Source organism: Phyllostomus discolor, chromosome 3, assembly GCF_004126475.2.
Source record: "Phyllostomus discolor isolate MPI-MPIP mPhyDis1 chromosome 3, mPhyDis1.pri.v3, whole genome shotgun sequence".
Lineage (NCBI taxonomy): Eukaryota > Metazoa > Chordata > Mammalia > Chiroptera > Phyllostomidae > Phyllostomus > Phyllostomus discolor.
In genome coordinates this window covers 45,674,635-45,688,329 of record NC_040905.2, presented here as the reverse complement: position 1 = coordinate 45,688,329, position 13,695 = coordinate 45,674,635, and the positions used below count along the sequence as shown (strand labels likewise).

Sequence of the window (13,695 nt, the reverse complement as noted above, 5' to 3'; positions counted from 1 at the left end):
TATTTCAGTGGTGTACCGCCGGAAGTGGTGCGTTTTGGCGTGGCGTGGCGTGGCAGCCAGAGGGGGCAGAAGTGAGAAGGTATAGGTTCGGTTCTGGAATAACCGGGACGTTCGCTGAGGTAGGCGGACGTTGCAACTTGAGACCTCTGCAGATTGTCGAGCTGCCACGACCTGTCGCTCTCCTCAGCTTGTAGAGAAAAAGCCGGCCTCCGGGATGCAATTCAGTGCCAGGTGGGTACCCAGCCACCCGGTGCGACTCCTGCGTGCCTAAGACCTTGCCCTGCCTTGGATACCGCTGACCTTCAAGGATGCAACAGATCTTACACCATCAGGTGTTAAGCAACTTGTAGTGAGCACTTAAATATTTTCCAAGGCCTAAGGAAGTCTTGGCCTTATACAATAACTTAGTTGATAGCACCGGTAGGAAACCGTTCCTTGAAGTTCGTTGACATATAGGGAAGAAGAAAATCACTGCAGGGCTGTAAATGACTATAGGTAAAAAAAAAAAAAAAGTTTGATGCATTGTGCTGGGCACTGTTGCTAGGAGATCCCTCCTTTTCGGGAGCTCACAGTAATGGGGATAACTTGTAAATACCATGTTTGTCATGAGTAAATATGAAGTATATCGAAGTATTCTAAAAACACAGAGAAGGTAGTGTTAAAACTTTCTAGGAAATTAGGAAAGGCTTCCAAGCTGGGGCTTGGAGAATGAATAGAAATTTACAAGGTAGGGCGATTTGGGGGTTCTGGGATGCTTGCAGGCAGTGGCAACACGCATTGGTGTAATGGTGTCAGAGCCTGGTGTTTCTGGGGAATTTTGGCTAGAGCTCCCCAGTTATAGAGGAGGGAATAGGAGAGTACAAAAACTGAAGGTAGTTGGGGACAGATTTGGCATGTTGAAAACCTTAAGTAGGGAAGTGACAAGATGTTTATGAAGGATATGTGTAATCCATACTAAAGCAGTATTAAAGCAGTATTTCCCACTTTAGTGATTTGAGTACCTCTTTTTAAGACTGGTCATAGCTGAATGTCACTTGCTGTTATTAACTTATGGTTTCCTATAAATTAATTCACAGTTTTGTGTAAATTAATTTAACTTCATCTTAAACAACATTGCCTATAAAATCACAGGTTTTGTTGGCTATTTTTCCTAATATTTATTTAGTAAGCAATTTTTTTGTATATAACTTAAACTAATCAGGGGCATTCTCTTTGGGAAATATGATGTTGGAATAAGTTTTTCAAAATTGTTGGTCTGTAGGATCCCTTCACACTCTTAAAAATGATTCAGATCTGCAGAGAGGTTTGTTAATGTAGGTTGTAATTGATATTCAAGTATTAGAACTTAAAACTTTAAAATATTTTAGTCATTCATTGAAAAGTAAATAAATCTATTTAATGTTAATGTAAGTAATATAGCTTTATGAAAACTGCCTATTTTTCAAAACAAATATAGTTTGAAGAGTGTTTTACATTGCATTACAGTTTTGTACAATAAATCTCCTTAATGTCTGGCTTAGCAGAAAACAGCTGGCATTTCATACCTGCTTCTGTATTGAATATGTTATTGTGTGTCTTTTTTTAAAAGTTTTTGGTTGAAGTGTAAGAAGAAAATTCAGCCTCATACACACATGGATATGTGGTTAGAAAAGGAAAGATTATTTTAATAACCTTTTCCGAAAATTGTAGAACATCTTAGATGCTGTACCTGGCTTTGACAAGTGGTAGTTTCTTAAAGGTTAGTTGTATGTGGAATCAAAACACATTACTGACCTTTTATTGTTCCGTTATGTTAGAATCCACTGTTCTTTGTAGAATAGATCTAATGTGCATGATTTTGTAAACATCTTGAACTTTGGCGTTAGAAATGAAGAGGGAATGGAGTCAAGATATACAGGGTCTGACAGGAGTAAGGCCTGCGTAAGTGTGGTTGGTAGGATAATAATATGGTGTAATAATTTATAGTTTTAATGTGAACGTTTCACCTACAATGTCACATGGTGTGCTTGAGTATGATACTGTTATGTTACAGAATTACATGCTTATGTTTTTTAAAAAAGATTTTATTTACTTTCAGAGAGAGAGGGGAAGGGAGAAAGAGAGGAGGAGAAACATTAATCGGTTGCTTCTCCAATGCCCCCAACTGGGCAACTGGCCTAGAACCTAGGCATGTACCCTGACTGGGAATAGAACCGGTGACCTTTTGGTTCCCAGGCTGGTGCTCAATTCACTGAGCCACACCAGCCAGGGCTGATTTTGTCATAAAAGGTTTAGTAATAAAAAGGGGGCATTATTTGTGCTGGACCCTGTATTTAGGAAATAAAATAAAAAGGATTTGGTGACTTTCTGAATATGGACAGTGATTGTTTTTGTCTTAAGACACAGGGAAAAAAAGCAAATTTAAGAGAAATAATAATGAGTTTTGACATGACTTCTTATATAACATTGGGCACAATGGTTTAACCATGTTTATTTACTTTTCTCCCCATTGACTCAGATGCTTTGAGTCAATGATGCTCAGATCTATTTCTCATAGCTTTGATAGTGAACTTGAAACATAGTGAATATTTAGTAAATGTTCTAAAACTGAAGTTGCTTAGTTTCTGTGATCATAGAAAAAGAGGACTTGCTGTTGTGTGAGTGTGTATATGTTTTATTTCAAATTATAAAGAAAGCTTATTTAGAAAGTTACAAAGGTAGTAGAAGTAAGCCAGCCGGGCTGTATAGGCTCAGGAGACAAGTTACTGAAGCAAAAGAGAGGCCCTTGGAGCTCAGGAGAGAGAAGGGCAGAGGTGACATGCCTGGTGGGAAGAAGAGGGGATGGGAGAGGCACGGGCGTGCTCCCGAGAGGGAGAGTGCCACTTTTGTATATTTTGGACATGATTTTATTTTTACATATTTATGGTAGAAAAGTCAGAATATATAGATAAACCAAAAAGTTATATTACCAATGAGAAATTACCAACATATAGATGCTTGCTTACCTTCCTATACTTAATTCTATACATTTACATAAAATTTTGGTTGACATGATATATTTTTATAATTTCAAAACATCTGTTTCTTCAAAACATCATATCTTGAGGAATTAAAGCATGCTGAACAAATACAAGGGACATTTTAAGCTTGGAATCATTTTTCATGTTTAGTCAGAATTTCTACTTTCCGAACAATGCATTGTTTTTGATAGCTAAAAATATTGTTCTTTTTTAAAGTAATATATTTTTACAATATATATTACATATGCTTTACTTACATGTGTTACTGACATGTAATATGTAAACTTAGTTTTATAATTTCGTATTTTTCTTTTTCAGAGAGTAACAGTTTAGAAGGCCAAGATGTTGTCTAATTTGAGGATATTTGCAGTGAATCCGAGGAAAATATCTAGCTTGCACATTAATGTAAGTGCTTTTGTAAAATTAAATATACTTCAACAACTTCAGTTATTTTACTTCCCAAAAGGCCTACTATGTATGTGTATATACACACACACACGTGTGTGTATTAATCTATCTTTATCTTTAGCAGTTCTTGATAGGTAAGGGAGGACCTGTAACCAAGAAGAGTCATGCCTTATCATTAGTTTATAAATTCATTTTGCTGCTTTAAAATCACCTGTGCAAAGCCCTGGCCGGCATAGCTCAGTGGATTGAGCGCGGGCTGCGAACCAAAGTGTCTCGGGTTCGATTCCCAATCAGGGTACATGCCTGGGTTGCAGGCCATGACCCCCAGCAACCGCACATTGATGTTTCTCTCTCTCCCTTTCTCCCTCCCTTCCCTCTCTAAAAATAAATAAATAAAATCTTTTAAAAAATTTATAAAATCACCTGTGCAGCAAGCATTTTGAAGAATAACTATTTCTGTATTCCATTTGGAAGTCATTAGTGGCCCAAGGAATTACAGTTTTTCTTCAGTGTTTTCATTGCTGCTGCTTTCAGACCTTACACCCTGTCTTACCTTGGTGGAAATTTTAATAGCTTTGAGTCTCTTCTTTATTCTTAACATATTTTCTTAGGATAATAGTTTTTTGTTGCTAGAAACTTGGTAACTAATGTAGAAATAATATAGAAGGCACATGCATGCATTCCGAGATAATATAAAAAGCAATTTGTGGCAACCCTATATCATTACATATACTAACTGTAACAATTCCAAATATAATGTCAGCCATTAAATGTGTATTTAGTGCCCTGGCTGGTGTGGGGCAATGGACTGAGTGCCAGCCTGTGAACTTAAAGGTCACAGGTTCGATTCCCAGCCAGGGCACATGGCTGGTTGTGGGCCAGGTTCCCAGGTGGGGCTGTGCAAGAGGCAACAGATCTGTGTATCTCTCACACATCAGTGTTTCTCTCCCTCTCTTTCTTCTTCCCTTCTATAAAAATAAATAATTTTTTTTTTTTTTACAAAAGTGTATCTAGTGATCTAGGGATAACTTGGGTTGGAGAATATTCATCCTCTATGTGGTAATATTAGAAGATACCTGGGCAGCTTTTTAAAATGCCAATTTCTTCTCCCCCCTACTCCAAATGTTTTTTAAAAGCCTTGGAGGTGTTTCTAACGTGTAGCTACTATTGTAAATCCTGAAAACAGCTGATGGTTTTAGAGTTCATGACTCCCACCAGCTCTCAGTAGCTGTAGAGGAGAACCTAGCAATATCCAAGGTGAGATCCTTTTTTAACCTTAATGAGTCTCTGGAAACTTCAGAATCTTGGTTCCCAAACTGTAGCTATCAGAGTCACCTGAGAGCCTGTTAAGACACATGTTCTGCCCCATCCCCAGAGTTTCTGACATTCTTGTTTGGAGTGGGTCCTGAGAACATGTCTCTCTAATAAGTTCCCGTGATACTAATGCTGCAGGTCTAGGAGAATCAGCATGTAAAGTCGGCTCAAAATAGCAAACTAGCATTAATTTTATCCTTTTTCTTTCCTGTGGTGTAATTTGGATTGTCACTTTTAAAAAGAATTGGAGTTAATAGATTGACACTGCTTTAAAGACATTCACAGTATTTTGTCCTTTGAGAGTGCATAGTTACAATGTTAAAATTACTGTAGTAAGTCATACTAACAAAATTAATGTTGTTTCTTTTTCTCCTCACTAGAATATGTATTGCTCTAGAATTACATCAAGTTTAAAAAGAATAAAGACACATGTGCCTCTTGGAAGAAATTACAGTTCCCTGCCAGGTATTACTGCTAGATTCTCCTCGTTTTACTTAAACTGTACTTGCTTTCTTCTCTTTGCTTCTCCTCTCCTCCCTGTTCTCTCCTCCCCACTCCCCCTCTTCTCCTTTCCCTCCTCTCCCTGCCTTATCCTCCTCTCCTGTCCCTCTTCTCTCCCCCTCTCCTTCCCCTTCTCCCTTCTTCCTCTCTCCCTTTTTTCCTCTTCCTCCTTCTTTCTCTCCTCCATCCAAATCTCTCTCTCATTCGCAAGCATCTCCCTTATTAGGGGGCTCCAGCCATTTTGGAAATAGTGACTCCTTTTACTCCTTGGCTATTTCTTTGAGATGATTAGGAATTGGGTGTATTCTGATAGATGCCAGGAGGGAATACCAATAGACTTATTACGCTCCTCATCTGCTGGCCATCTTGAGGAGCTGAATGAAGGAGAGGGTTGAGTCAGCTTTAGTAGCTGGCTCAAAAGTTTAGCAGGTGAGTCTACTTGTAGATTGCTCTTGCTATACATTGATTTTCTAGTCCATTTCTGGTTTTTATGCAAAAGTATTTTCTGTCAATAGAAGTTTACCAGATAATTTATGTTGAAGACTCTTGAGAACATAGTTTAGTTAAATAGTTATCTGGGGTAGTTTAGGTTAGATATTATAGCTATTAAAAGCTGGAAGCAAGAGAACCTGCCAATTCTGAACGTTCTTGCTTTGTTTGAAGTGAGCAAGCATGTGGGAGACTCGATGAAACTAGTCTCATTCTTTTGCTGTTCTCATTACTATCTTTGTTATGTGAGAAAAATGGTGTAAAAATACTGATTGTCTTTGTGACTTGTGAGGGAATGTGAATTTAATGGCCTGGCCTGCATTATCGGTGTGTACCTAGGTTTCTATATTTTGCTCATGAAAATTTATCTGTAGCAGTACAGATTATTTTTCATCTTCAAACCTCCATGAGGTTTCCAAAATATAATAGAACTCTTGGTTTATTATAGAGATTTGGGAGAACCGATTTAAATAGCAGGAAGTTATAGATTACACTTATAAATATAACAGCATTGTTGCTGTGATAGTTTTAATAAAATACATGTTAAGCATGGAGTAAGATAGATACTGTGGACTTTTTTAAGTCCAGAAATACTACTTGGCCTTTTAGAAGTATTAGATTATTGTAGCTTCTGTTCACTAGTGTTTTTCAGCCTGACTTTAAAGGTGCTGTGTCCCTGGGAGTGCGGAAGAAAGGGTGGGTTCCAAACTGTGCAAACATTCATTGCCAGCTGATCCCAGGATCCCTCTTAGCTCTTCAAGCCTTGATAATGCAGGATATGGACTGTGCATTTTATATTTTTCTTTGGCTCCAGATATAATGTCTTGAGATTATTTTTATGAACATTAACTCTAATTCTATACTTCCATTATGGAATTGTGGAAGGTGGCAGAGATAGGGTTAAATATATTTTTCTAAGGCTGTGATCTAGAAATTGATGTTTAAAAACTTTACCTTAATGTTTTATTGTCATCCATAGCTGTTTTTTAGAGATTATAGGAAAATAAATTTTCAGTGAATGAGGCTTACTTAGCTTGGGTTTATTTAATTTAGAATTATAGTATTTGCTTAAAATTATTTTTATTTCATCTGTATGTTAAAGGAAGATTTCTTAAACAGTTTATTTTTAATCCTCTTTCTGTTAGGTTTAATAGGAAATGATATCAAATCTCTTCATTCCATCATCAGCCCCCCTGTAGCTAAGTAAGTATTATCTTTCCACGGACATTGTCTTCTCTGTTGGCTGCCGCAAAAAGTTCTAGGTTTCTTGAGTGGGCTTTATTCAGTATTGTTAGCGAATGCCCTAATTTCTGTAACTTTTTGCCTTGCCTTATTATAAATACATGTTGGTATGTATCTTAAAAGCTATTTTCTTTTCATAATTGAATGATAAAAATTTCAGTGTAGCCGCAGTACACTTTGCATAGAAATAAATATAAGGTATTCACAAGATTGTAAATCTTGTGAATACCTTATAGTTAGCTCTTTCGTTACTTATTTTGTTGGAGTACTGTTGTAGTGATATATGTTTTCCATTTTTCTAGTTTTTACACCATTATATAAATTATTGAAATACTAACCAGCTTTACAATTTGCACAGCATAGGTATTTGGGTTTTACAATTTTAGTCATGTTCATCTTATGATACATGTCTTTTTTTCTCTATTTTAAACAGGATCCGTAATATTGGAATTATGGCTCATATCGATGCAGGCAAAACTACCACCACAGAAAGAATACTGTACTATTCTGGATACACAAGATCATTGGGAGGTTAGAATGGATGGATTCCTCCTTTCTGTACCCGCATTAGCAAAAACGTTATGGGAAAATATTTTGAGTAAGAAGTCAACCTAGAGATCTTGAGTATGGCATGGAGGCACTAATGTCTAAACCACAACATAAAAATTAGTTGCAACACCCACCAAAGGGTCTTTCTAGCTTCAACTAAACATTCAGACTCATGAGACTGTCTTAGGCCACACTGGGTACTGCTCTACTTACCCTGTAGCACAGGAACCCTAACTTACCAGCAGACCAGCAACAGGTGTGTCTTTCTGTAGGAGTTCTTACAGTAGCCGACATGGCTATCTAGGAACTATCCTCTGTGACTAGCCAAAAGTGATAGCTCAGCTGCAAGGTGTCAAGATTCTCAGGAGCCTCCCTGGCTTAGAAGACTCATGCCCCCTAGAGATGAATATCTCTTGTTACAGCTCCATGGACTATCGTCAGGGCTTCCCACAAGGTATGTGCCGTGCGCCCCTCAGGGAAACCTAAAGCTGTGTATCTCCATCAGGTATTTATAATTCATTTATAGTTCTTCCCAATTCAGATGTAGCTTACCAGACTTTTTTCCATAAAAAGTGTTGCCTTGCCCTGGCTAGTGTGACTTGGTTGGAGCATCATCCAATACACCAGAAGGTTGGCGGTTTGATTCCCGGTCAGGGCACATACCTAGCTTGTGGATTCGATCCCTGGTTGGGGAGTATATGGGAGACAACCATCCATGTTTCTCTCTCACATCAGTGTTTTTCTGTTTCTCTCTCTCCTTTCTGCTTTCTTTAACCTCAATAAACATGTTACATTTTTTTAAAAAAGAAATACATTTAAAAAAAGATGTGTTGCCTAGCTACATAGTTGACGTGCTTCTGTTTTCTGATTTCTAGAAGATAAGAACCAGAAAGTTAACCAGAGGTCAAGTTTCTCTTGCAGAGAAAGAAAGGTTTTAAAAATTTTTTCCCCATAATAGTAGTGTGATTTATCTAAGTTTTGAATTTGTTTTTTAATTACAACATGTCAAAAAACTCTTGTTCTTGACCAGACATTCACATTTGAAATGCCATGTAGCTTTTTTTGTTGTTGTTTTATTTTTAAATAACTGCAACCTTGCTCCATTCTTATGTTTTTTTGATGAATCAACCCTTTTATCATTACGAAGTGGCTTGTTTTAGTCTCTGGTAAAACAATTTGTTTTGAAATTTAAAATGGGAGTCATTAGGTCTACAGTGCCAGAAGTGGAAATATATTTTTCTAAAGCTCCATGGTAATTTTGAAATGCGTGCTGTCTTGAGAATCATTTCTCTGGACCCTTGGAGTTGGTTCTCAGTAGAGTGCATTTCATATGGAGATTCTAATCCTGGATGTTCATTTCCTCCCAGGAGTATAATCTTCATGATGATACATTTCTAAATGTAAAGCACAAGACTTTCTTGTAGAATTACTACTGTGTAAATTGGAATATAACAGACAGCAAAACATGGAACGTTGCTAGGCTTCCTGTATTGTGTCACGAATCTGGTTAAGAATCCTCCCCTCATATCCTCAGTTTGGATTCCTAAAGCAAGAGTCCAGAATGAGGGGGCCCAGGCAACTTTCAAGTAATTTTTTTAAATTGTGGTAAAAAGCACATAATATAAAATTTGCCATCCTAACACTACTCTCAACAGTGTTAAGTATATGAACAGAGTTTGCAACCTTTCCAGCACATCTTACAAAACCCAGACTCCATCCCCACTAAACGGCTTCCCATGTCCCCTGCACCCAGCCCCTGGAAACCACCTCTCTCTGTTCTCTCCCTGTGAATGCGACTGCTCTGTCTAGGTGACTGGCTCATTTCACACAGTGTTCTCAAGGTTCATCCATGTTGTGGCATGTGTCAGAATTTACTTCTTTTTTAAGTCCGGATAATAAATCCATTGTAGGTATATACAAGATAGATTTTGAGGCTCAGGCCAGAGGCCTAGGAACCATCCCAAGTGTGGCAGAACTTGTTTCAGCATTGGTTTTGTTAGTCATATTTGTAATCATAAAGAGAGGATAGAAAATAAGGTTGTTATTGTGGTTAAAAAAATCGTATTATCATTGTAAGTGATTTAAAAAATTTTTTGCCTAATTTAGAACTTTTGGTTAGTTTTCGACTTTGTCTCCTTAATGATGTTTGTTTTCTTGGTTAGTTATGAATAACTAGCAATACTAATACATTGCTTTAACATAGCTATTTCGAGTTGCTAACAAATACATTTTTCTTTTTTATTTCCTTCTCCATTGGTGCATACATGTATGTGTATGTACACATGTGCACACACCCAAACGTAATGTGGGGAATCCAGCTGCATTTTAGAGGTTTAACGGTGTTATAAGCAGCAGTAGTATAAGGCCATGATGACTTGTGGTTTTGAATTTTCAATAATAAAAATCAGCTTTTTTTATTTTTTAAAAAAGTTTATTTTTCAGTTATAGTTTACATACAATATTATATTAATGTCAGGTGTACAACATAGTGATTAGACATTTATATGACTTGGGAAGTGATCACCCCGATAGTTATTACATCATTATGGACTATATTCCCTGTGCTGTACTTTACATCCTTGTGGCTATTTTTTTAATTGTATTTTTTCTTTACTCTTTAGTCCCCTTACACCCCCTTCTCTCCTGCAGTCACCATGCTGTTGTCCATGTCCATGAGTCCTTTTTCGTTTTTGCTCAATCCCCTCCCCCCCACCTTCCTCCCTCCCCAGCTGTCATCCTGCTCTTCATCTATGAGTCTGTCTCTATTTTCCTTGTTAGTTCAGTTTGTTCATTAGATTCCACATATGAGTGAAATCATGTGGTATTTATCTTTCTCTGACTGGCTTATTTCATTTATCATAATGTTCTCCAGGTCCACCCAGGCTGTCGCAAAGGGTAAAATTTTCTTCTTTTCTACAGCTGTGTAGTATTCCGTTGTGTAAATGTCCCACAGTCATTTTATCCACTCATCTGCTGATGGACACTTGGGCTGCTTCCAAATCTTGGCGATTGTAAAGAACACTGCAGTGAACACAGGGGTGCTTATATTCTTTCGAAGCAATGTTTCCAGTTTCTTGGGATAAATTCCTGGAAGTGGAATCGCAGGTCATAAGACAATTCCATTTTTAATTTTTTGAGGTATCTCCATACTGCTTTCCACAGTGGCTGCACCAGTTTGCATTCCCACCAACAGTGCAAAAGGGTTCCCCTTTCTCCACATCCTCACCAGCACTTGTTGTTTGTTGATTTATTGGTGCTAGCCATTCTGACAGGTGTGAGATATCTCACTGTGGTTTTAATTTGTATTTCCCTGGTGATTGGTAATGTTGAGCATTTTTTATGTCTATTGGCCATCTACATGTCCTCTTTGGAGAAATGTCTATTTCATTCCTCTGCCTATTATTTTAATCAGAATGTGTGTTTTTATTTCATATTAAATTGTATGAGTCTTCTATGTATTTTGGATATTAACTCCTTATTGGATGTATCATTTTGAATATCTTCTCCCATTCAATAAACTGTCTTGTTTTGTTGTTGATGGTTTTCTTCTCTATGCGAAAACTTTTTAGTTTGATATTGTCCCATTTGTTTATTTTTTCTTTTGTTTCCTTTGCTGGAGGAGAAATCCAAAAAAATATTACAAAGAGTGATGTCGAAGAGTTTATTGCCTGTGTTTTCTTCTAGTTTTATGGTTTTGGGTCTAACATTTAGGTCTATAATCCATATTAAGTATATTTTGTATATGGTGTAAGAAAGTAGTCTAGTCTCTTTTTATTAAATTTATTAGGATGACATTAGTTAATAAGATTACGAGTTCAAGTGTACAATTCTATAATACATCATCTGTATATTGCATTATGTGCTTACCACCTCAAGTGTAGTCTTTTTTCATCACCATTTTTGACCTTCATTACCCTCTTTCACCTCCCCCACCTCCTTCCCCTCTGCTAACCACCATACTGTTGCCTGTGTCTTTGAGGTTTTTTTTTTGCTTCCTGTTTTATATCCCATATATGAGTGAAATCATGGTTCTTGTACTTTTCTGTCTCACTTATTCTGCTTCATATGAAACTCTCGAGTTTTACCCATGTTGTCCCAAAGTTCATCTTTTCTTATGGCCAAGAAGTATTCCATTGTATATATGTGTTACTTCTCTTCATCCAGTTTTCCATTGAAGGACACTAGGTTGTTTCCATGTCTTGCTCACCATGAACAATGCTGCAAAGAACATAGGGTGCATATATGTTTACAGATAAATGTTTCCAGATTTTTTTGTCTGTGTACCCAGAAGGGGGATTCCTGGATCATATGGTAGCTGTTTTTTTAATTTTTTGAGGAACCTCCATACTGTTTTGTACAGTGGCTGTACTAGCTTATCTTCCCACCAGCAGTGTGTGAGGGTTTCTTTTTCATTACATCGTCTCCAACACTTACTATTTCTTTTCTTGTTGATACTAGATTTTTGTAGATACTAGTTCTAGATTTTTTGTGTGGTTAGCATTAGGTTTATACAAAATAAAGTTTCATATATACAGTAACCCTTCTTAAAATTTTTTTTTTATTCTCAACCGAGGACATATTTTTATTGCTTTTTGAGAGAAAGAAAGAGAGAAACATTGGTTGGTTGCCTCTCATACACACCTGGGCTAGGGGTCGTTTGTTCCCGGGCTGGAGGTCAAACCCACAACATTTTGGTTATAGGATGACACTCCAACTCAGCCACACTGGCCGGGGCAGTTCTTTTTCTTCTAATTGCATTTCATCTCCATTTGCCTGTGCAAGGTCAGTCCTTTATCCCCTCCCCTTTTGTTATTGTTGTCTTATGTTCTGAGTTCATTGCCACATTGCAGTAGCTATTATCTTCTTTTTTAAATGTGTTTACCTCCTTAAGTCATTATGTAATATTTAAGTGTTTAATATTCTATGCTGAACAAGGGCTGCAATTTCCTGCTTCTGTCTGTCAGTCAGTCATGTTACTCATAGTTTTGTGTCCTTTTGTCTTTTTGTTTCAGATATAACAACCTTCAGTATTTCCTACAGTGCAGGTCTCGTGGTAAATTCCCTTAACTTATGTATGTCTGGAAAAATCTTTATTTCTCCTTCATGTCTAAAGGATAACTTTGCCTGATATATTATATTATTCTTGGCTGGTGATTTCTCTTTCTTATAATTTGAATGTTTGATTCCATTTTCTCATAATATGTAGGTTTCTGCTGAAAAATCTGATGATTATTGGGATTTCCTTTATAGGTTATTGTCCTCTTTTCTCTGGCTGCCTTAAGAATTTTTTCTTTGGCATTAATTTTTTGACAGTTTTAGTATAGTGTACTTTTTAGGTTGTGATAATTAGGTGTTCTGTTAGTATCTTGGATTCAAAGATCCAGTGCTTTCCATAGATTTGGAAAGCTCTTATTGATTATTTGTTTGAATAGATTGTTTCCTTCTGTGACTCTTTTCATTCTGGTATACCCATTATTTTGATATCCCTCTTTCTAATGGAGTCAGGTGGTTCTCATAGTCATGAGTTTTCTTTTTTTTTACTCTCAAGTTTCTTTTTCCACCTGAGTCATTTCTAGATTTCTGTCTTCTATATTACTAATTTCCTCTAAGTGGTCTGTTTTATCTCCTAAGCTTGCTAGTTCATTCTTCATCTCATTTATTGAGTTCTTCAGCTCCAGAATTTATTTGCTTCTTTTTTATAATTTCAGTCTCTTTAGTGAAGTAGTCCTTTTGTTTATGGATTTAATTTCTGAGTTTGTTGAATTATTTTTCTAAATTCTAGTATTGTTGCGTTTCCTCAGAACTGCAGTCTTACATTCTGTCATTTAAATCAGTTTTCCATGTCTTTAAGTTTATTTTCTGGAGATTTCTCATTTCCTTTCTGAACTCCCTTGTTACCTTGGTTATATATTGGGCTTGTTGATTATTTCTCTGCCTGGGCATTTGTAAGAAGGAAATCTTCTTCTTCTTCTTCTTCTTTTTTTTAATTTGACTCTTCACTGTTTAGCAGATTTGTAGGAGAGGGCTTTCTTTTATTTTCCAGTAGGTGGTGCTGAAGCACAAGTTCTTATTTTCTCTCATCTGCACTTTGGGCCTTCTGGGATCTTGGTCAGGTAGTATTGCCTGGGCCATGGAAAACTCCCCATATTCCCTGAGCAGGTGGGGATTCCCTTTACATATCAGTTGCTTCTAT

General features: G+C 36.9%; 1 protein-coding gene across 7 annotated transcripts in view; it reads left to right on the top strand.

The window, feature by feature from the left end:
• The first annotated feature begins 6 nt into the window (after positions 1-6).
• GFM2 (GTP dependent ribosome recycling factor mitochondrial 2) overlaps positions 7-13,695 on the top strand; it is a 55,162-nt gene continuing 41,473 nt past the window's right edge. For 3 of the 7 annotated variants that reach the window (XM_036020415.1, XM_036020413.1, XM_036020416.1), the window contains exons 1-5: positions 44-231; positions 3,318-3,404; positions 5,102-5,186; positions 6,857-6,914; positions 7,387-7,484. In XM_036020415.1, the coding sequence (XP_035876308.1) occupies positions 3,342-3,404; positions 5,102-5,186; positions 6,857-6,914; positions 7,387-7,484 (304 nt within the window). In that variant the 5' untranslated portion in view covers positions 44-231; positions 3,318-3,341. Of the gene's footprint in view, positions 232-3,317; positions 3,405-5,101; positions 5,187-6,856; positions 6,915-7,386; positions 7,485-13,695 lie in introns of all 7 variants that reach the window. The other 4 variants (XM_028503945.2, XM_036020411.1, XM_036020412.1 and 1 more) reach the window with 4 other exon arrangements.